This window comes from Halichoeres trimaculatus, unplaced genomic scaffold (assembly GCF_033239565.1).
Source record: "Halichoeres trimaculatus isolate MK-OKI-2021-1 unplaced genomic scaffold, fHalTri1.1 fHalTri1_scaffold_2, whole genome shotgun sequence".
In the NCBI taxonomy this organism is placed as follows: domain Eukaryota; kingdom Metazoa; phylum Chordata; class Actinopteri; order Labriformes; family Labridae; genus Halichoeres; species Halichoeres trimaculatus.
In genome coordinates, this window is record NW_027437180.1 from 32,472,282 (window position 1) to 32,494,124 (window position 21,843).

General features: G+C 37.6%; 4 protein-coding genes across 5 annotated transcripts in view; 2 read left to right on the forward strand and 2 right to left on the reverse strand.

The window, feature by feature from the left end:
• The window catches only part of LOC141805028 (epithelial membrane protein 1), a 12,027-nt gene extending 9,048 nt beyond the window's left edge, over positions 1-2,979 (forward strand). For both annotated transcript variants that reach the window (XM_074689705.1, XM_074689714.1), the window contains one exon: positions 1,785-2,979. In XM_074689705.1, coding sequence (XP_074545806.1) covers positions 1,785-1,945 — 161 coding nt within the window. In that variant the 3' untranslated portion in view covers positions 1,946-2,979. The remainder of the gene's footprint in view (positions 1-1,784) is intronic.
• On the reverse strand, positions 2,893-8,272 carry f8a (coagulation factor VIII associated). Its single transcript, XM_074689695.1, has 12 exons — positions 8,143-8,272; positions 7,715-7,761; positions 6,852-6,924; positions 5,912-6,071; positions 5,694-5,762; positions 5,493-5,613; positions 5,313-5,405; positions 5,076-5,140; positions 4,343-4,424; positions 4,173-4,219; positions 3,749-3,804; positions 2,893-3,633 (listed from the first exon to the last, which is right to left on the reverse strand). The coding sequence occupies exons 1-12, from the start codon at positions 8,199-8,201 to the stop codon at positions 3,552-3,554; spliced, it is 954 nt and encodes a 317-aa protein (XP_074545796.1). The 5' UTR covers positions 8,202-8,272; the 3' UTR covers positions 2,893-3,551.
• A 200-nt stretch (positions 8,273-8,472) lies between these two features.
• Positions 8,473-12,240, reverse strand: nfam1 (NFAT activating protein with ITAM motif 1). Its single transcript, XM_074662971.1, has 6 exons — positions 12,097-12,240; positions 11,582-11,851; positions 9,821-9,939; positions 9,312-9,431; positions 9,119-9,229; positions 8,473-9,030 (listed from the first exon to the last, which is right to left on the reverse strand). The coding sequence occupies exons 1-6, from the start codon at positions 12,188-12,190 to the stop codon at positions 8,968-8,970; spliced, it is 777 nt and encodes a 258-aa protein (XP_074519072.1). The 5' UTR covers positions 12,191-12,240; the 3' UTR covers positions 8,473-8,967.
• Positions 12,241-15,698: 3,458 nt separating this feature from the next.
• On the forward strand, positions 15,699-19,976 carry LOC141800368 (uncharacterized). The gene is made up of 4 exons (XM_074682845.1): positions 15,699-15,986; positions 17,744-17,879; positions 18,131-18,260; positions 19,661-19,976. Exons 2-4 carry the CDS (start codon positions 17,765-17,767, stop codon positions 19,974-19,976), a joined length of 561 nt encoding a protein of 186 aa, XP_074538946.1. The 5' UTR covers positions 15,699-15,986; positions 17,744-17,764.
• Positions 19,977-21,843: the final 1,867 nt, after the last annotated feature.

Sequence of the window (21,843 nt, forward strand, 5' to 3'; positions counted from 1 at the left end):
TGTTATATTATTAGATGAGGCTTTAACAAAACCATTGGTTGGAACATGAGAGGCAGTTTGTAGTTTTATGACAGGGGTAGAAATGAAGGAAGATAACTATAACAACACAAATTTACTAGAGATAGGCCGATATGGATTTTTTGGGGCCGATACCGATTATTAGTAGGCAAGGAGTCCGATAACCAATATTTGAAGCCCATATTCATTTGCAGTCAAAGTGAAAATATTGGTGTAAAAAATTTTGAACAATACAAACTCCAACACCTTACTACAATCAAAGTCCTTAAAGCATATGTTTGTGAAAAAGCTCACAAGCTTAGCAGCATATTTTATAAAGTTAAATGAAAACTTAAAAAAGTAAATGACTTAAGTTTTCTACAGTAAATAAAGTTTTCAAAATTTTTGATGTAACTGCAATAAAACTGGACAGAATTGAGTTTGTGCTGCCTTTTACAGGCATGTAATGTAGTTGATTTTTTTTGACTATCTAGGACTTCCATAGCGTGGACAGGGAGAAATTCTGTGCAGAGAAGCATCAGAGCCAAAACAACACAGTTTTGTATGGGTTTCATATCAGCCGTCGGATTTTAAAAAAGGCAGATGCCGATATGCCCCAAAATGCCAAATATCGGCCCCGATAATCGGCCGGCCAATAATCGGTCTATCCCTAAAATTTACCTTGGATTTATCTGTCATTAATCATCAATCATTAATTCTTTTATTCTTATTTACTTGATGTTTTTTCAATTCAAAAATTGTGTAAGTGTCAAACGCACTGGTAGTTTCTTAGAGCATGGAAGTTATTTTGTCAAACTGTAAGTAAAGCAAAACAAAAACCAGAAGAGCTCAGTTCTCTATCATGTAAAGTTAATGTAAACAGGGGCCTGAAAACTATTTCTTGGTAGTTTTTGTAATTAAATTAAGAGTTGACATTTTTTGACTATTTAAAAAAAATACTGTTGAAGTTTTCAGTAAGGTTTTCGCATTGAAGTTGTGTTTGACTTGTCTTGAAAGTAAATGGAGCTTGAGGATATTTGAAGATATGATGATGTTGGAAACACTTTTTTGGTCAAATATTTTTATTAGCTTTTGTGTTATTGAGGCTTGTAGAGAAAAGGAAAAGACATTTTAGATACAAAAACGGAACAATAACAACGTATTCATTCACACTACAAGAACAACACACTCATTTGACAAAGGGTATCAACAAGTGGACAACTAGGAAACACTTTTTTTCTGACTTTAGCATCTATCTCATTTACGACTTACAGATTGACTTGTGCATCTAGAAAACAGTTGATATTTATCTTCCAAAGGCTTGGGCTATTATGATTCCTGCATTTCTGGTAAAACTTACTGATATTTTTTATGGATCAAATAATCTGCAAATATTTGAGCCTAGAGAATAATTGTTGACCAGCATTAATATGATATTATAAGTGGTTTTACTCATTTGAATATCAGCTAAAACTGAAGGGTTGAGTCACTTTGTAGCCTGGCACCCCATGTTTTATTACTTATGATCACTCAAAATAAATAAAAATGAGCAGCTCAGACATGGATTATCTTCTGCAGCCAGTAAATGTATATAGAAAGTGCAGATTACAGGATGTAAACACAAACAAGAAGAGGCCTCTTCGTATTAAATTTGCAGGGTGAAGCTGTGTTTTCATTCATTGTAGTAAGACCGGTGCATACAGATGCCTGATCTTATGATAGAAAACAAATCTTTCAACTGCCTCCTCTAACTGATCATGAAATCTTTACCCCCCTCTCCCCTGCAGGCCTGTGTATAATGATAGCAGCGTCAATCTACACGGCTCAGCTTCACACTGAAGACACAGAGGGAGGATACGGACACTCCTACGTACTGGCCTGGATCTCTTTTGTCCTCACCTTCCTCCTAGCCATCACCTACCTCGTGCTGCGGAAGAAAAGCGAGTGAGAGGAGCGCAGGAGCGAGGGCAGGGCTGGGATCATGTTCCCTCTTTGTATGGGGAGGGGGTGGGGGGTTAAACATTAGGATTTTTATTTCAAATTTGGTTAACAGAGGATTGTTGATCCACATTTGCAGCTAGGAAAGCATGTTGGGTGATGTTTGATTGCGAACAGGAGCCTTTGTTTATAGCCCAGAATCACTTTACATGACATGTTGGATAGTTTTCCTCAGATGAGTTTTTAATCAAGAGTGCATCATGTCATCTCTGAAAGCATTTTGACCATAAAATTATTATCAATTGTTCCAACTTTTACAGAGTACTGTAAAGTAATAATTTGTTGTAAGAAACTTACTTTTTTAGACCTTAATGGAGACAGGAAACAGGGCAACATTTAGCTTTGCTGGACACAAACACAACAAAGACTTTAAGTTAGATCTCTAAGCCTCAATATTTCAACACTTTATTGTTTACATTTTATAAATCTCAGATGATGGATTCTGAGCGTCTTTACATAATGTTTCATTGGTTTAGAAAAAATGATGTGTGTTTGGTAAATGTTGTTTCCTGCTTAAGCTAGCTTACCTGTTTCCTGTCTCTTTTTAATGGTGAGGCTTAATAAGCTAACTTGCTGTTGAAAGTTACAGCACATAAATTACAGTGCTTTTATAACTTTTATCAAAACCTAGCTAAAAAAAGAAAACAGGAAATTTGTCTTAAATGTCAAACTTCCCCTTGAAAGTCTGAACTAAGCTGACCACGAGGAAGGAGACATCTTGCTCCTTTCACTACAGGTTAAATAGTTATGATCATATTTTGTTTTGTTTGTGGCTGACAGTTATCACAGGATTAAGAAAATGCTGTTTCTGTGAAAGTACAGCTCCTGTTGCAGGACTTGAACAATCAGAAAAGACAAGCCGTTATTTTAAGTTTAAGTAGTTTTAATCATGTATCATTATTTTACATCTGAAGTCTTGTGTATCCTTTTTATTCTTTGTATACTGTAACCATGATATTTTTGTAACATTTTGTACTGAGTGTTTTTTTTTTTTTTAGCCATATTTGATTTTGTGTCTGTAGTTGGCTGCTATCATAAGAAAAGTACAAGCTGTTTGTACAAGTGAGCCTAAGTGAACCAGGGATGGAGGACCATGGTGTTACATATCACCAAATATCACAACTATGCAATAGAAGGTTTGTTTGTAATTACATTGGAATTTAAGCCATATCATTTATTAATAAAACAAACTATATCACAAAGCCATTGTGTCTAAAACTGCCGTATCCATAGCAGTCACAGTACAGTAATAAATAGACATGGATTGGTCAGGTTTACTTAAAAAGAAAAAGACAACAGAAGCTAAATTAAAACATCAGAGTGTACATTTAGGATCAAATTAACATCCTGAGATTAATTAAAGGTGATGTACAGTTTCACAGATCTTCTCACTCATTTCTCTTTTTGCACTTTTTTGTCTTTCTGAGTGCAAACTACAACACTGAGGTTTTGAAAACAACACGTCTTCAGGCCTTACAACAGACCCAGTCAGAAACGAGAACATTCTGTTACATAAAGCATCGTTCCCAGAGGAAGTCAGTAAAAACTGGACTGAACTAAATGCCTTGTCCAGACGGTGTAATGCGCTCCTGGACCACCAGATGGAGAAGATGGTTCTGCTCTGCAGTCAGCAAGGGCCTGAAGGGGAAGAAAAACAAAAACACAATCAACACGGAAAGTTGGGATAGAGACACGGTGAAAAATCTGCCCAATCTCAAACACATGATGGAAATTCACATATTTGAATGCTCACCATAGCTCAGTCTGGAGAGACTTGAGGGACTCTGTGTCTTTCTCCTGACACGCCATCTGCAAAACAGATTTGCTGTTATAAAATGCACGCACATAAAATCATAACGGAGGATTCAGATGACTTTGACGTTTTTTTAGAGTCTTGTGAATGTTTATTTTTCTTCTAACTTGAGCTTTATCTTCCCAAACAAGCTGCTTTATTGACTTTTCTGTTATGTAGAATATCTCAAATCGTGAATAAACTATACAGAGCCCTGGCACCATTTAATACAGCGATAAGGGAACTTAAACTACTAAAAAGAAGGATGGACTCCAAGTCTTTAATCAATGTTATGTGAAGGCCATGAGGACCATCACTTCCTGTACAAGGCAGGAAGGATCAGGAAATCCTGTGAGCTGCCAACTATGTGTGTGATGAGACTCACCACGACTGACTGCAACAGCAGGAAAACATTCTCAGGCAGGAAGGTCACTGAAGGAGAGGACAAGAGCCAAGTTAACACGACTTCAAACAGATTCATCGGTATGAGCAGTAAAAAAATATGAATCATGTTCAAGTTTCCTTTTATGAAAGCTTCACTTTAAGATGCTGCACCTTGGCTGTGAGGGTCAAAAGACTCCCATGCATATCTCTCCAGGGTCTGGGCATGTTCAGGTAACAACTTCTGAGGTGGAGGCTGTGCAGGAAATCAGGGAGAATAGACCGTTAAAGTGCAGCTGAAATATCAATACTCCTGGCAACTGGAACGCAATATTTTCTGCAGGACTGCTGGTGTGGAGGAGTTTCCTTCTTTTAATGCAACTGCTGTGCTTTGTGGCACGCTGACCTTTGTTGTTCTGCAGTGGAAAATTGGAAGTTGTTGCTAAGTATGTGTGGTAAAAAAATACTTTGCACAGGAAACATTGTTTTATCACAAATATCAATAAAATGGTGCGAAACTCAAAGTTATAAAACATTCACTTTGAGGAGGGAAAAATGCAGAACTTTTTGTCTCAAACAAAAAGAATATATATTTATTTTATAGTCTTATAGTCTATAGCTTTTGTAAGACAATTTTCTATTCAAAATTAGCTGATCTTGCCCCGTGCATGCATGAATGTTTTATAGCAAAAGAAATCTTCCATCTGCTGTTAACCTGTCAAATGTTTCACACAAGTATGTTACTTGCCTCTTCAGAAACCAAGTAACTGTGAGACCAGCTTCATAATTAAGCCCGATAAAATTGTGTCTCAGGTGGCTTTAAATCTCTTTTTCATCAAGAATACTTAGAGACAGAGGGGGTTTTCCTGCCATAACTTGTCTTTGAATAAAAAACAAAAGCGCTTACCTCAAGTAACATCAGCAGTAGCACCCTGGAGATCTCACATTTTGCAACAATGTCCAAAAATGCACCTTTATCAGAAAAATATAATTCAATCAGTACAACCACATTTAAATGCTGAGGAAGATATGAGACACTGCCTTTTCTGAGGATAACAACATTCTGGCTTCCTTTCTTCGGGCTCTATTCACACACCAGATTGTAGAAAGCAAACAGAGTCTGTGAGTGAACACAGAGACTAACCAACAGGTGTGCTGGTGCCTGGAAGCTGCAGTCCTCTCTCCTGACACATCAGCTGCATCTCTGTGAACACTGACAGAGCACCATCGTAGTCACCTGTGAAAGCAAAAAAGGTGAGTCGAGGCTGCAGAGGATCATGCACATGTGCGGAGAAACAAGTTTTCATGAGAAGACGGGACTCACGGGTGAGAATTTTACACGTGGCCATTTCTCCCATGGAGAGCAGAGCTTCTATTGGAGTCTGTGTCTGTAGCTCTGCAGCCCGTTGATAATGAACAATAGCTTCTCCTGGTCTGTTCATCTCCTGTTGATTCCACAGAAAGAGGTTTAGGTCAACATGCTAAGTAATCAAAAAAAGGTGCAGGTTCGTGTCTTAACTCTTACCTTGAGGGCATTGCCAAGTTCCAGGCACAAGCTGGCTGCCATCACAGGCTGGTTCATCTCGATATACACCTGTAAGACACATCCATATTACCTTAATGTCTACCACAAACTACACTGCCAACACACAAACTACCTTTTCTTTCATTCTCCAGGCAGTTTAAGAGCACATCTGTTGTTTTAAACACTTAAACTGTCACTGACAAAGATTCACAGTTTACCTTGATAGCAAAGCTGTAGCAGTTTAGTGCAGCCTGAAGGTGCTCATCAAACCCAGGAGCTTGCAGCTCCCTGTTCTCCTTCTCTGATGAGAGGAAGAGGCGAGCAGCATCAGTTAACGCCAGCGCCTCTCCAGGAGCGTTAAACAGAGTCTGCTCACACCTGCAGACAAGATATGAAGGATGTGTAACAACAACAGGTGTACACTGACAGTAAACATCTCATCATTACCATGAGTGATACTGACTCCCTCTGAGATAATTACTAACACTAGAGTCACTGTGAGCTGCTTTATCTCTAATTAATTTAAAAAAAGAAAATATTTTACTCACCTTTCTGTTTCTAAAGTCATTTGACTAACTGGTTACTAAATCCTCAAATGTAACACTTTAGAAACAAACTAGTATTTGGTGAGTTGAAAACCAAGCAGCAAGTATAAGAAATCTCCCTGCTTACGAGATATCAAGAGCCTGATGTCAAATCATGGTTAACATTACCCTCGTGGAATACATCTAATATGATTTTAGGGTAACAGGTGAATGTTTTAAGACATGTTATATTGATGATGTTGTGAGACATCATTGAGGAATTATTTTGCTCCTTGCAGTAAACTGTAATGCAAAGTTTCAATTTTGTGTAGAACAAGTTTACTTTTTCATATTTGGTTTGGGATAAAGATCTTATCGAATTCTAAATTTTGTTTTTGTAGAATCTAACATTTACTGAAAGCTTTCTCATCAAACAGCAATGTTCTTATCCTCTCTTTAATGATGTAAAGTTGGGACTTTCAGTGCATTATATGGGAACAACTTTATGAAAACATAGACATTGCACGTGACTGCTGAACATCCAATGAAAAATGCATTTAGGGATATTAGCTCAACCAAATTTAAATAATAGGACCACAATGAATTTAAGTAACTGACACAGGTGTCGACTTACCGAGCCATTGCTAGATTACAGAAGGCAGCATACTGTAGACAGTCCTGCTGCCTCAGCTCCTTGGCTAGCTGACCTGAAACGAAGGTGAAGGCAGAAAGGTCATTCTACCAGAAATATACATTTTCACTGGAAATATCTTGAAATTTTTTAAATCGGAATAACGAAGCATATGTAAGGAATTTTAAACTGTACGAATAGCATAATTTGACACCTTAGCATTTTTTTATCTTTGAATTAAAAACACATTTCCTCAAAGCTCACCCTTGATCAGTGTCAGTAATATCTAACCCAATGATGTCACTTGCTTTGGGTAGAGGCCTTAAAGGTGAGTACCTTTTTTTTTTTTTTTTTTAAATTGTCCTATTTAAGTGTGACAGGTAAATTCGTTAGAAATAACTCATTAATTCTTGTAATCAATTTATAACTTTATTTATAACTTGTAACTTTATTTATAACTATTTATAACCTGAACTAACCAATGAGAAGGATAGCAATTTAAACTTGACATAAACTGGGTTTTTTATCTAAATTCCATGACAAAACTGCAGATTAGGTGGCTCAAGTATTGCTGGGGAAAGGGCAGTTTTTTGGAATAGGATTTTAATTGAAGTAAAAAAAAATATATATCAGAAAATATAGACATTGCTTTTTTCCTTTACTGAACCAGTCGCAAAAACTACCAATCATTTTTGAATAATGTAAGTTTTTTTTTCCTAATGCAACCAATCCAGGACAAATTATCCTGGCAGTGTTTCAGAAAACTGAATGTGAAAAATCTGCACTAATGTTGCATTTAGCTAAAGGAGGAGCACAATAAGGAGGACTGACGTTTGAGTTATTTCCTGCACATGATCGTCACTTACCAAACTGCTCACTCGCCTCGGCTACATTTGGCTTTCGTAGAAAACGTCTGCGGAGAAACACAATGTTTTATATTTCTGAATGATGCGAAAAGTCCGAAACACCTGGGTCTGATGTCATGGTGTGTTCAATTAGCATTAATGTTGCTTTGGCTTTAACTGTCAACACACACACATCTACTACTCCCTTTTATCATAACGAACAAAATTTCCACCTCTATGTCGACCTAGAGCCAATGAAAATGCTAACAAAGAGTCGCTAAAACATGAATTAATTCATTTGTCACCCAGATTTAAAGCAGTGGGGCACAGCTAGCAGTTAGCTTCCCTAGCCTCTCACCGATGGATGGCTGCTAAACTATAGGCATTGATGCTTAATGTAAATAATGTTCGTCTTTCTGTATAAAGGAAACTGTCAAGGTGATCCTTACTTTTTCAGTTTATTTGACACGGCGCGATATCTCGCCAGAAAATCTCCCTCTGCAGCCATGATCAACGCAGAAAACACAACACACCAACCCGGAAGTAAGACTGACAGAAGCTCGAAATCTCGAGCTGTCATTGGTCGACGAATGAAAAATGGGCGGGGTTTATGGTGCAAGAAAAGCATCAGCATCATCACGTCAGTCATTTTTGGTAATTTAAACAAAACCAAAGCAGAGTAGAAGAGGTTTATATTACTGTTTTATTTCCACTTATACAACCAGAGATGGAGAAATTCATTTATTCCTGTGTTTTAATCATCAGTTGATTTACAACGTTATTTAGTTCATTCAGCTGTGCTTATATGTTTGAATACCCAACAGTACAAATTAAATAAAAGCTTTGATATTCATATTTCCCCCTGTCATATTTTCCCCAAAATGGCCAATATTTCCTATGGCTCAATGGTATGTAAAACTATGAGCACAAATGTAGATCACAGAACTGTTAGAGGAAAATATTATTTTTATTTTTTTATTGTACACACTACCAAATTTCAACATTTCTACTAGCTTTACTCTACAGATTAATACCATGGGAACACATTCCTTGCTTTAGAGAACATTATACCAAAACAATATATTAATTTATCACAGATTCAGTAAAACAAGAACTGAAGTTTATTCTACTACAATGATGTCTTACGGCCTTTTGTCTGCATAGCATTATTTTTTTCTACCAAAGTCATCAGCAAAAAAGACATAAAAGAGCAAAATTAAAATCCCTGTGTCTGAAATAAATACTTCACCTACTGAAATAATTATATTCACGATTCAAAAATTCTCATAGACAGACTCAAATACACCTTCATGCTGGTTTTGTGTTGTTTGCTCCATCTGCAGAGGAAGCAGAAGACAGGTCAATAACTGCATCTTTTTCAGCTGATAACAGAAAATGTAACCAAGCATTAAAGTTTAAACCAACCCTTTCTTTGAGTTCCTTTTTCTTTGTTTTAGCTTTACGTTGTTCTGGCTCTCCTTTGGCAGCTGAATGGTCCAGAACATCATAAATGGACCTCGGTCGATGATCTAGACTCTGAAAGAATTGTGTTAGAGTTCAAGAAACAACAAAATGACTGACTGATTGATTAGATACTGATAAGTAGAATGGTGCTCACTGCATAGAAAGAAGTTGATGGATCGCTGACATAATCCACATTGTTTTCCTGCTCCTCTCTTTCTTCTGTATTCTGTTCAAGTTTTCTGCTGAGGTCTCCACAGTTAGTGATGTGTTCTTTCTAAAATGAAAAATTACATTAAATTACTCAAACAGCAACAGGAACTAAAACTAGAGCCATAGTAAGTGTTGGTGGCACTACTAGGAAAAAGATAGTTCTTTGCTCTTGGAAATTTGGAGGATATGTTAACATCAGACTTTTGTACCCATGGGTTGTCCCCTAAAAGTCATTCAGGGAATTTGTGAGCTGAAACTATTTCAGATTTGGAACTTACTAAGTTTAAATTTAGCAATGCTTTTTGTGTTGGTCAGTTAAATTTGGTACATGTAGAAAAAGATTGTGCATCTAGAGCTTCAAAACACAACCTTATCATCTTCCTTTGAAATGTGAAACAAAGCTTTTTTTTTCTCACACTCAAATCTGCCATTTCACGGCAGTTCACATCTTACCCAATTTCCTCTGAAGACATAGACAGAGCCGCCCACGCTGAAAACCAGCAGCAAAGCAGTGAAGGTGGCCACTATGCATTCTGTGGGATCCCAGGATGTGAGTTCAATGTAGCCTTCATCTGGAAAACACACATTCAGTTCAGTGTCAGTCTGTGCAGGAATGCATCAGATCTGGATGGCTGGAGAATTCCTCATCTGTCAAATAAAAATCCTGTCAGCTTAAAAACACTTCACATGGTTCAGCAGCAAAATTTTCAGGGTTAAAATGAGCACTCTATCAACTTTGCTTCGTTTTGTGGCAGAGTTTATCTGTTGGATTTTATCTTTAAGAAATTTATTGAACTCTTGAGACTTGCTCCTGGCTATATTTTAGAGCTATTGACACCATATGAGCCATCTTGCAGCCTCAGATCCTCTGGTGAAGGCTTTCTGAGGCTCAAAACCAAAGGTGATCAAGCTTTCTCCATCAGAGCTCCTAGACTTTGGAAAAGGACATTAGGCTTGCAGAGTCAGTCGCCTTTTTTAGTCACTATTAAAAACTCCCTTTTTACAACTGGCTTTTATGTAATGCTGTCTTTCTGTCATTTTGTCCTTGTCTTTTATCTTGTCATTTATGTTTTTTCTCTCTTTTTTTTCTATCTTACTCCAGCTTTACTGTTCTGTAAGCTTTCTTATTGTTTTATCTCTTGGTCATTATTTTATCATTGCTTTTATAATGTTTTTTTTTTTCTATTTTATTATTTTGTTTTTCTATTAATACTCTTAATATTGTATTTTTTAAACTTGCTGTCCTATTTTCTGCTGTCAACCAATTTTTATTGCTTTTTCTTTTTCTTTTTTGATGATTGATGTTTTCTGCTTCTATTTTGGTCTTCATGGTCTCATTTTATATTGCATGGTTCTTGTAATTTCTGTGTTCATATGTCATATGAAACTGCAGTATTTCTAAGACTGTCGGACTAAGCCTTTTGCTTTAAATTCTTTGTGCGTACCTTGTTTTTATGTCCTGACTGTTGACAAAGCACTTTCTAAACTTCTGTTTTTAGAAGTGCTATACAAATAAAATTATTATTATTATTATTATTATTATTATTATTATTATTATTATTATTATTTGTAACAATTATTATTATTATTATTATTATTATTATTATTATTATTATTATTATTATTATTATTATTATCATTTTTGTGGGTTTTATACGTTGCACATATATCTGGACAAGAGGGTAAAGTCCCTAACTGACATGATTGATAGGAGACCTGACCCAAGTTGCAACATATCAGTCAAAGGTCAACCATAGCCTTAAGCCTGCTTCCTTGTTTCTGTACATGGAATTTTTTTTTTTTTTTTTTTTTAATTATTTTTCTTGTCTTTTTAAACTTGGAATTCTAATGTTGTGACTCACAATTCTCTCAAGAGGTGAGTGTTGCAAATTAGCATCTGCCTTACAGACTATGAGGATGAAATATGCCAGTTTAACGTTTCAGAGTTTGTGGGTAAAAAAATGAACTCACAGCATTGGCTCTATTTTTAATCCAAAGCGCTACATTTGCTTATTGAAACACATGATTGTGTATGTTTTTGCTGAGGTGCAGCAAAAAGGCTGGGATCACTGCTCTACAACATGAGGTCACTTCTCTCCGAGTGTCATGACATCAGCTCGCAGCATTGAAGTGAGTAATGGTCATAAAGGGACGTGGGAAGAGATGCAGCATTTCACAGAGAAAACAACTTGATTAGCTTAATTTGTTACCAACCTCTGAGCTGAATGAACCAGTACACCTTGGCTGTGCTGTACTGGCAGTAGTACTCTCCAGGGATCGTCAGGTTTTTTAAGTTCAGTTCCTGGTGCATGACCTCAAGCTGTGGCCCTGTGGCCCGAATGTCGCAGCTGAAAATCTGTTTGCCTGGAGGGTCAAAGCACTTCAATATGCCTTGACTCTGGTTTGCTGGAATCTTCAGCTGAGCTTGAATGTTGAGATGTTCACCCCTGAAAGCCACAAAGACTGTGCTCTCCAGGTGAATCACTGTGAGAGGATAAAAAATACTCCACATCAGAGCAGCAAGAACAAACAATCACATATCAGTTTTTTACCACAAGAGATCTTTTAAGCCAAATCATCTGATTTATCATAACTGGTGCTCAGAGAAACAAAATAATCTGATCTAATTAACTAATGCACAAAAAAGCGCTGTTGATACACTTGTTTGATCAGGCATCTAAACATTGTCGTCCAAACTGTTTGGTCAAAGTTCACTTAAGTCTGCTTACTTGGTGCGTCCTGTCCTGAGCACACAGATGGGAAAAAAGAGTGAAATACACAGGTCAAGTTTGTCAAAAGATGCAAGAATTTATAAAGTCCCATGTTGTATTTGAAGATGATCTGGGGAGCTGTTATCCGTCTCTTTGTTGAGGTCGATCTGCTCAATTTCTCAGTTTCTTGCTACATTAACTACAAGTTTCCTGTTCCTTGTGAAGACACTTCCTCATTTTAACTTTTTTTCTGGAAACTGACACATTTAGGACAGTTTAAAGTGTTGAGGACTACTGATTAACACATTCACGATTCTATTTTGTGTATGTAAAATTAAGATAAAGAAAGTTTTTCACACTGAGAAGGTAAATTCAGGTATAAGTGAACAAATTCAGCCCTTTATTAGCTCTGAGTTGTGTCAGAGTTGTTTCTGAGTTGCGTTATTTTCTTACATCAGCCTGAAGAGGTAAGGTTAGGGGCAGTGTTGGCTTTTCTCCACAGTGAGACTGTTAGAGAAATGAAAGTGTGAGCCACGAGTGCACACTTTGTCATGTGGTTTTCAACAAATGGGGAAGACTTACTTAGGGAGGGAAAGAGTTTTCTCTCTTTCTCTGTGTGTGTGTGTGTGTGTGCTTGTGTGTGTGTGTGTGTGTGTGTGTGTGTGTGTGTGTGTGTGTGTGTGTGTGTGTGTGTGTGTGTGTAGCTGGAATCTGGCTGAAGGTGACAAATTGCCTGTTGTTAATCTGAACCAGCTGTGGACCGTATACAGTGACTTCTTCGCAGCAGTAACTCTCTGTGGAATCGCTCTCTGAGGCTTCCAGGAGAGACGAGCGGCGCTTCTTATCGTTTAACCCCATTAGTCTGTCTGTTTTTCCTCTTCCTTCCTCCTCTCTGCATATACACTTGACTTTTTCACCATTTTCTCTCTGGCAGAGCTGGTGGCCAACTCTGACCTCATATCAGCCACAGCATGAAAACAGACCGAGTGAGTAAGTTGGAATAACATCTGGATGCTATTTAAGAAAGAATAACTCATAGCACTTCATATCCCAGCTGCAAACTCCTTATCTGCCTTTTAATCTACATAAAAGACAAAATTAATTCATCAAACTTTATTGGCTGAGACAACTGGTTTAGAAAACAACTCAAATATGTTATAATTGAATAAAGCTTCAGCTTTACCATAACATCTCAGTTACAGGACCCATATGTCTACTCCTCTTTCTTGAACATTTACTTAATATTAATAGATAAGAAGTTTTGTTCTGTGTCTAATTGGACCCAAACGCAGGATACAGATGTGGAAGAAAAGGAACATTCAGGGAAAGTATATTCAGAAGAAAGGCTGGAATAGAAGAAAGATGATGAAAGGGTCAACTGGATTGGTTGGAGGACGAGCACGAGAGCAGTTTGAGCAAAAAAAGAAAAAAAATCATGACACATGAGTATGATTAACAGGGATTCAGAATTGGGAAATTTGACCGTAGAGCTGATGAATCAAAGGCAGGAGCAGTGTCACATGCTGGGACTTTTGCTGGAACTCAGTTGGAACAGGGAATATTTGCTGCAGCAAGGATGGAAAGGGGACTTTTGTCAGCGTTCCTGAAGAAAAGATCTGTTGAAAAATTAGAGGATTATTTTGCAGGGGCTTTCATTGTCATTATCCAGAAAATGGAATGTAGGTAGAATAGGAAACTGGTAAAGAGAGCTCAGATCTAAACCTGGATGATTGTAGCATCTGTGCATAGGACATATCGGACAGGAAAGAAAGACAGAGAGGGACACTTGTTGCAGCCAAGCAGGAAAAGGCATTTATTTCCATTACAGTTTAGTTTTAATTAGTTTTAGAGCGGACATTCTAGTTTTTATTTAGTTTTGATTTTTTGCAACAAGGCTTAGTTTTAGTTTAGTTTAAGTTAAGTTTCAGTTTAGTTTTAGTTTTTCATACCTTATTAACCAGGTGCAGGATTCAAAAAGGTCAGAGTAACTATTTTGTCATACTGTTTATTTTCCAGTTCAACATAGTGTTCACTGCTCAGTCAATGCTGATACTGAACTGTTGGCTGCTGCCTTAAACACAAGAAAATAATATAAAACTAATATAAAAAATATAAACATATATCATATAAAATAATATAACATGAGCTTTAATAATTGAAAACTTGGACTCTGTAACAATAAAGGCAGACTCACATGCAATTAAACTATTACAGATGTTCTGATTCATTGCTCGACTATGTTTCATTGCAGCACAGCGCACAGCCAGTCAGTGCAGTAAACAAACCTGTCCCAGTACTTCCGTATGACGGTGCTGTACGGCGCTGGCAACTGCCTTAAACTGTTGTGAAATTGGTTAGGAAAATGTGTCTGATTGATTGAAATCCTAAAGGCTATTAACATTGTCAGAAACTATAACTAAGGACATTTTGTCAATATTTTGGTTAGTTTCAGTTAGTTTTGTGAACACAAGATACAGTTTTAGAATTTAGTTTTAGTTTTAGTTTAGTTTTAGTTAACTATTATAACCTTGGAGAGCACAAACTTCCACTAAGCATATTGTGATTGTCACCAACACTTTAGTCCTACTTTAATGTTATACTCCCTTTCAGCAGACTGTCTGCTACAATTTAGTGTTAGTTACAGGTTTGTACGATAATTTGTTACCTGACAGTGTTGAAAATTATGATGACCCAGTAAATATTTTATATTCTAGATCTTAGTATCTAGAATATTGGCAGGATCGGGATCGTACTTTTACATCTGTCAGAAATTATGGTGACCTTGTCTTGTGCTGTTTTTCAAAGCAATCTGACCATTTATCGTGTAGTTATATACACATATGGTGAAAAATGGCCCTATCTCACATTGATAAAGAATCCTGGATCCAGACGGTGATCCAAATCACCTCCAAAATTTAATCACTTCTTCTTTGTCCCATTTTGGAGATTTCCTGAAAATTTCATCAAGATCTGTTTGTCACTTTTTGAGTTGTGGTGTTCACAGACAAACTCTCCCAAAAACATAACCTCCATTGGGGAGGTAATAGAAAACAAGAGGCAGGGGACTTTTCCTACAGCCGTGCAGAAATGGAGAATTTCTGCTGCAACGTGCCAGAAAAAGGAACCTCGCTGGTGCTGATAAGGAAGGAGGGAATTTTGCTGCAGCCTACAAGGGAGATGGGACTTTTCCATTTTTATTTTTATTTTTTACAGCTACTGATGATATTAGGGGCCAAAGCAGGGGCCACTGGCTGTGGTTTGGAGAAATTAAACCAAGGGTTCAAACTGCACCATCTCATTTCAAAACAACTTTAAGAAGCTGAAAATGTTCCTTGTGTTGGGTCCCAGCTGGTTATTAAAGACAGTGGTTGATCCTGAAGCTTGACCAGTTAAGAACCACTGGTGTAAAACCAGTGGGCAGTGGGAGGTTGGGAAAAACTACCTTTTCTCAGAGAGCCAAATTCCTGCTGCAGAGTAAGAGTTTAGCCCCTCAAACATAGACCTGTCTGCTCCAGACAGGGGGAACGAAAGGGTGAAAGAAGAGGACACATCTGGCAACAGCTGTATGAGGGGGGTGTGTAAAGAGGGAGAAAGAGGGAGGGAGAGTGAATTAAAGCTGGGTGTTTGTTGGGCTATAAAGTTACTTCAGCTCCCCACAAATAAGCTGAGTTTCTGAGACAGAGGCTCAGCTCTGGACCTGCCGCACTCCTCTCCAGGAGAGAGCATGAGATCGATGGATGGATGGATGAACAGATAGGTAGATAGACTGGTAGAGAGTAAAGATAGAAGGACAGAGAGTGGGAGGATACCTGTGCAGAGACAGAGCGGGAAAGCGAGGGAAGAAGAGGCGTCTGGTGTTCAGTCTCGACCGGAGGACTCCCTGCTGAGCATCATCATCACTTCACGTTGTGAGTATCGGCTCATTTGTCTCCAGCATATGTTTTTCTGCCAGCACTCTGTTAGTTTGCAAAGTCAGAAACATATTTTTTTCCAGCACAAACACATCACAGCGTCATGTGAGACACTCTCAGTGTTGCTGATGTGTTTGGCCAGATGTGAAAGCTGTAAAAAATTATCTACACAGCCAGTTTTCACTGTTTCCTTGATCCACCTCCAAATCCATGTTTCATGAAAACAATTGTAATGCCTCAACAATGACTCACCACCTTATTAAGGTCCAGTATGAGTCGCAGTCTTTGACATGTGGATGCAATCCTGATTTTGTTTTCCTTTGCTGTATGATTGTCTGGCTTGCAGGCTTTCACCTCTTCTCTTGTTTCAAAGCTGAAGTCACAGGGGTCACAGAAACACAAAAACAAACCTTACAAAATGGATGTTGTTTGGCAGAAAGGACATGTCATTATGTTTGCACAACAGACAAATTATTAGGAAAACATGTAAACAGACTTTTTCCTCTACTGAAAAAAACTTCTTAGTCTGCATTCATGGTAATCATACTCTTTCATGAAATTGTTGTTGTGAGCTTAAAATAAAAGCAGCTGAAGGAACATAACCACATAGTGCATGTTGTGGAAGTGAAACACAAACTTTACTTGTAAGAAAAAAAAACTAAACTAAAACTAATAAAAAAGAAGAAGAATTCCTCTGGTGAAGTTGTGGCAAATGAGTTCAAAAGTAAAAGTATTCTTCACCAAGATTGTTTTACTCTATATTTCTCCATTACCTTATATACATTAGTTCATTTTAATGATAATATTTATGTTGGGGGAAATGATTGAAAACTGATATTTTCTATAGAATTACATTATTTTTGTTAAGAATAAATAAATAAAATATATATATATATATATATATATATATATATATATATATATATATATATATATATATATATATATATATATATATATATATATATATATATATATATATATATATATATATATATATATTATTATTATTATTATTTTCATATTTTTATAATTACTTAGCAAGTTAAATATCAACTGCAGGTCTCAAGCAGAGTTTGACTCTGGCTTTTAAAAACAAAGTTTTAGTTTTCATAAATTAGAGGCAGTCATGTGAGGTTCAGGCTTTCTTTTGGTAAAATATTTGTTTACTTGTTGAAGATTTCGTCTTAAATCTGATGAATGTAAATATATGCAGTTAAATGGGCTGAAAGTCAAAGTTTGTGTGTGTAGGTACTTTATGAGCATGTTCAGTGCCATATGAACTCAAGGCATTTTGTATAAGAAGGGAAATAAAACAACAATATAGGGTCAAAAAGTTTTTAAAGTAAAAGTACAGCATTGCAGTACTATTTAATTAGTTTATTTGTTTGTTTTCTGAGAAGAGAAGCTTTGAATGACCTGATTAGTTTGACATGTTTTGCTGAATGTATTCAGTTGAAAAAATAAGAATTAAAAGTGTCTCAGTAAAATAAAAAAATTGACATTTTGAGAAAAGTTGAAGACTTTCATCTTTTGTACGGCAAACTCCTGAACTCTTAAACTCAGGTGGGATCAGTTCTGCTCCTGCAGCTGCTGCACATGAAGCACACATGCACTCTCTCTTAATCTTCTCACACACTCTGCTGCTTTTGTTTTTCTCTTTATAAAAACAACAACAACACAAATCTTTGTTTTAAGCTCCTAAATGTGTGTTTCCCCCCTCTCCTACTCCTTCTCCTGTGGTATTTTTACAGGGGACTGGCTGTCTTCTCGTCATGGCTCCTCCTTATCTGTGGATGGTGCTGATGGTTGTTGCTGTAGCAACAGGGGCCCATTCAGCCAGTGAAGAGAACGAGCTGGATTATGGGTACTGGAACTACAGAGAGGGCGGTAAATCACGATCCGTTTGATCTCCCACGTCTCAGAGATATGAGGCTTGTAAATCACAGAGTGACTCAACCATTTTAAGGTTCTGAATTTTTTAGATATCTTGTGAGTGAGCTCAATGAACTGCACAGGGTTTAAAGACTCTGCGGAGATGAGGCAACAGTGCAAGTCCTGAGCCTGTTTTTGAGTAACTAATAGTATCAATGAGCTCATTGAGTTAATTGAAAACAGATGTTTTTATGTTTTGTTTTCAGCTGACAGTGTGAATGTGGCCTCGGTGCGCAGTGTGACCCGGGTTTTAGACGCCTGGGGGAAACGCATCTTTAACGAGATCAAGACTTTACTGCACTCACAGCCCAGCACTCTGCTGCCCGACTACTCCAGGTACACACTCACATTCTTCCTGTTAAAGCAGTCTAAGCCCTAAAATAGTCCTCCCTAAAGATTACAGTCTTAAGTACATGTCCAAACCCTTACGAAAGAAAAATATATGTACCAATATATTTTTTGAAATGTGTTGTAATATATTATTTTCCCAATACATTTTCCAATATATTATATATTTGATATACATGGCATAATATATTGAGGGCACATATACAATATATTACACATTCATGAAATATATTGCAATATATTGCAAAACATACAAATGATTGCCGCTTTCCATACATTGCAATATATTGGAAAATATAAATACTTAATCTCATCTATGGGAATATATTACCTAATATATGACATGATATTTTCCAATATGCTGTAAGGGAACAACTGCGTTTATGACGCTTATTGCTGCCTGACATGTCTTTAATGGGATAGGTGGAGGGTAAATCTAAGGAGAGAGGTTACCAAAATTAGCCGCTCATCCTAAAACCTGTGTGGCGAGGCTCTGAAAATGTCAATGTAAAATTAACCGAAAACACTTTGAGGTGGTGTACTCTTTATACCACAACAAAATGTTGAAGAAAGACTTTTTTAAGTCACTGTAGCTCCAACTTTTTCTTTGCTTCGCAAGCATTTTAGCTATGGAAATGCTACAGTCAGGTTGAGCCACACAAGGAGTTCAACCACAAAAATCTTGACTTTTTTCCCCCTTAATTATTTGAAAATTTTTAAACAAATTTCAGCTTTGTGTGGATTGAGTATGTTTTTTTTCTTTTATATAAAGAACTAACCCATGATTAATATTTTTCTCCTATTTTTGTAAATAGTGGATTACCCCCCTGCTGGACACAAAGGAGAATGCAAGATTGAAAGTGTGTAGATAGTGTTAGAAAAAAAAAGATAAAGACAAATAAAAATACTTAGACCTTTTTATAAACATTTTAAGGACTAGACCTACTCAAAAATATCTAGAAGGACCTTGATCACTTATATTGATATAACTTTTTGTAATTTGTTCAGTCTGTACTCCAAGACTGCCCTGTTTGTTAACTGTTTTGTCCCTTTCTCATCATTTCTTCTAATTGACCTCCTTAGGAGCAAAGATAAGATTTTCAGTACTTGGCTAGTTGGATGTGATGTTACAAGCTTCTCTACATTAGCAATAAGAAGGCTAACGCTGTGAGAAATAAAAGGATCATTCATCATTCATTCATTACTTTTAGAAAGTGTTTATCTTTCTTGTTTTATAAAGTATTTATTTTTTATCTCCCAAGAGTGGATAACAGAGTTGTTACAGTATAAAAGGGTGAAATGCAAATCATAATAAGAAATGTAATGAGACACATTTAAGCTTAAGTGATAAAGTATCTAGACCTGAGCCTCCTCTGCGTGTCCTGCAGGGTGCGCCCTCTGTCCGAGTCCCTCAACGACCTGTTCCGAGAAGTGTCCCTCCTGCGCAGGCGCATCACTGAGCTCTCTCATCGCCTAGCAACCCTGGAACCGTTCCTTCGTCACCACGGCTACCTGGAGGAGGGGAAAGGGGGAGAGCAGGAGGGGGCAGGGGCCAGCCAGGCTCCTCTGGGCCTGAGAGGGGAGTTAACAAGTCTGGCCAGGTACAGTCCTCCAAGGGGGAGTCGGGTAGTGAGGAGGAGACGGGTGAGGGTGCTGCAGTCCGACGGGGGGAGGGTGATGGGAAGGGAGAGACTGACACACTGAGGGAGGAGAGGAGGGAAGTTTGTGATACAAGTGAAGGATCTGCTTTTTTATAATCTTTACATGAATGTAAAAATATATTTTTAACATGTTTAAAATCGTTTTTATAAAGAACAATTGAATATATAGACTCTTGATTGTATGATTTTATATATGAGTCAACAGATAGGTCAGCATACCTTTGATTAAACTTTGAATACCTAGAATAAACTTTCACCGATATCACCCTTTCTTTGTCTTACTTTAAATAACACCTGATTGGCTAATCTTTGGTGACAGTCATTTCTTTGTTGTGCAATACAACCACTTATCATCTGGTGTCAAGGGACGACTGAGGGAGAGGTGAGAATTTGTTTCTGAGTCTGTAATGATGGAAGAAGTATGTTTGACACCATTTGTGACAGATTCTTTTCAGAAATCATAAAAAGAAATAGTTACTTTCATGGTTAAAGAATATATCAGTAAGATAGGCAATTTTCTTAGAATTGAAAAGTTTGGACACTTAGTTTGATGATCAAAGATGTTTGATGAATTCAGCCCAAAAAGCATAGACAGTTAAAAATGTAGCATGATATTTCATCATCATATAGCCCAGAGTGGAACTGAGGTTAGCGTACTTCATCTAAAGTAAGGCTGCAACACAAGCTGCGGCAAAGGGCCATTTGCCTGTCAGAGAAGGTCCATTCAGGACACAGTTTAGTTGCATTGTGGGAAGTATTTCTCAGGCTAGAGCCACTCTAAAAGAGCAGAGCTATCTCAGCCTCTATCCCTGCAGTCTGAAGAAAAACTCTCCTTTCAGTCAGAATCTCTTCTTTTCTTGATGGAGTGAAAACAGCGAGACATCAAAAAGGACAATCCTACTCCAAGGCTTATGATGTCGAGACCAACTGTGTTAGATGTATGGTACAAATCAACAGCGAGCTCTCCACCAGCATCTGTCGTCATCATGTTGTGTCTCTGTGATCCCTGCCTCTAGCTCTGTGAAAAAATAATCTGACAGGATAGCGCTGAAGATAATCCACTCCATAAATTCCCATCCACCTGTGCAACAAATCCAGTAACAGGAGGATGTCTTGTTCCTGCCACATGGTGTCAGTGCTCTCCTGCTGCTGTACTCGCATGTAACACCACCTCTGATTCACGCAGACCTGATCTTTCTGTTTTCACCCATCTGAAGTCAGGAATAGTGGACCCAGCAGGGGGGGCCTATTATCTGCTAACATAATTGCACTGTTTGTTTGCCTATGGTGATTGCGTGGAGTGTGTGTTGTAGGCAAAGTTAACCAAAGTTTTTTTTCTTTCATTAAACTTTGCAAAGTGTTTCTACAGCAACCAGTTCCTCCTCTGCAGCAGCGGCATCTTCATGTCATCTTAATATCACTTTACTCACCTGCATCTGCACACCTCTATCGTATCTATCCTTATATCTGTCCTCATAATCCCCCTCTTTAAAATCACACTGTTATCTGTACATCAGCCCCCCGCCCTCCTCTCCTTCCTCCTCTTCTTCTTCTTCTCCTCTCTGCCATGTGTGGGCGTCAAGCTCAGGCTGTGCTCTCCTATTTTGGTGTTTTATTGTCAGTGCATTGTTGCATCCAATCCAGTTAAAACGTGGTGATAATACTGTATAAATCTCCCTCTTCCTCTTCCCACCCATCCCTCACTTTCTCTCTTCCTCACCCCTCGTCACCCGCCCGCCCCATCTCTGAAAAAAGAGCCAGTTGCTAGGTAACAGTTAATTGTCAAGAAGTAGTTACATGTGTTGCGATGCATACAAAGGTTGTTGAGTTAGTGAACAAGTGAGCAGGATGGATGAAGGCGAGGAAATAGTAAACATTAGATTTTTAAGGAGGAGATCAAATGGATTAGG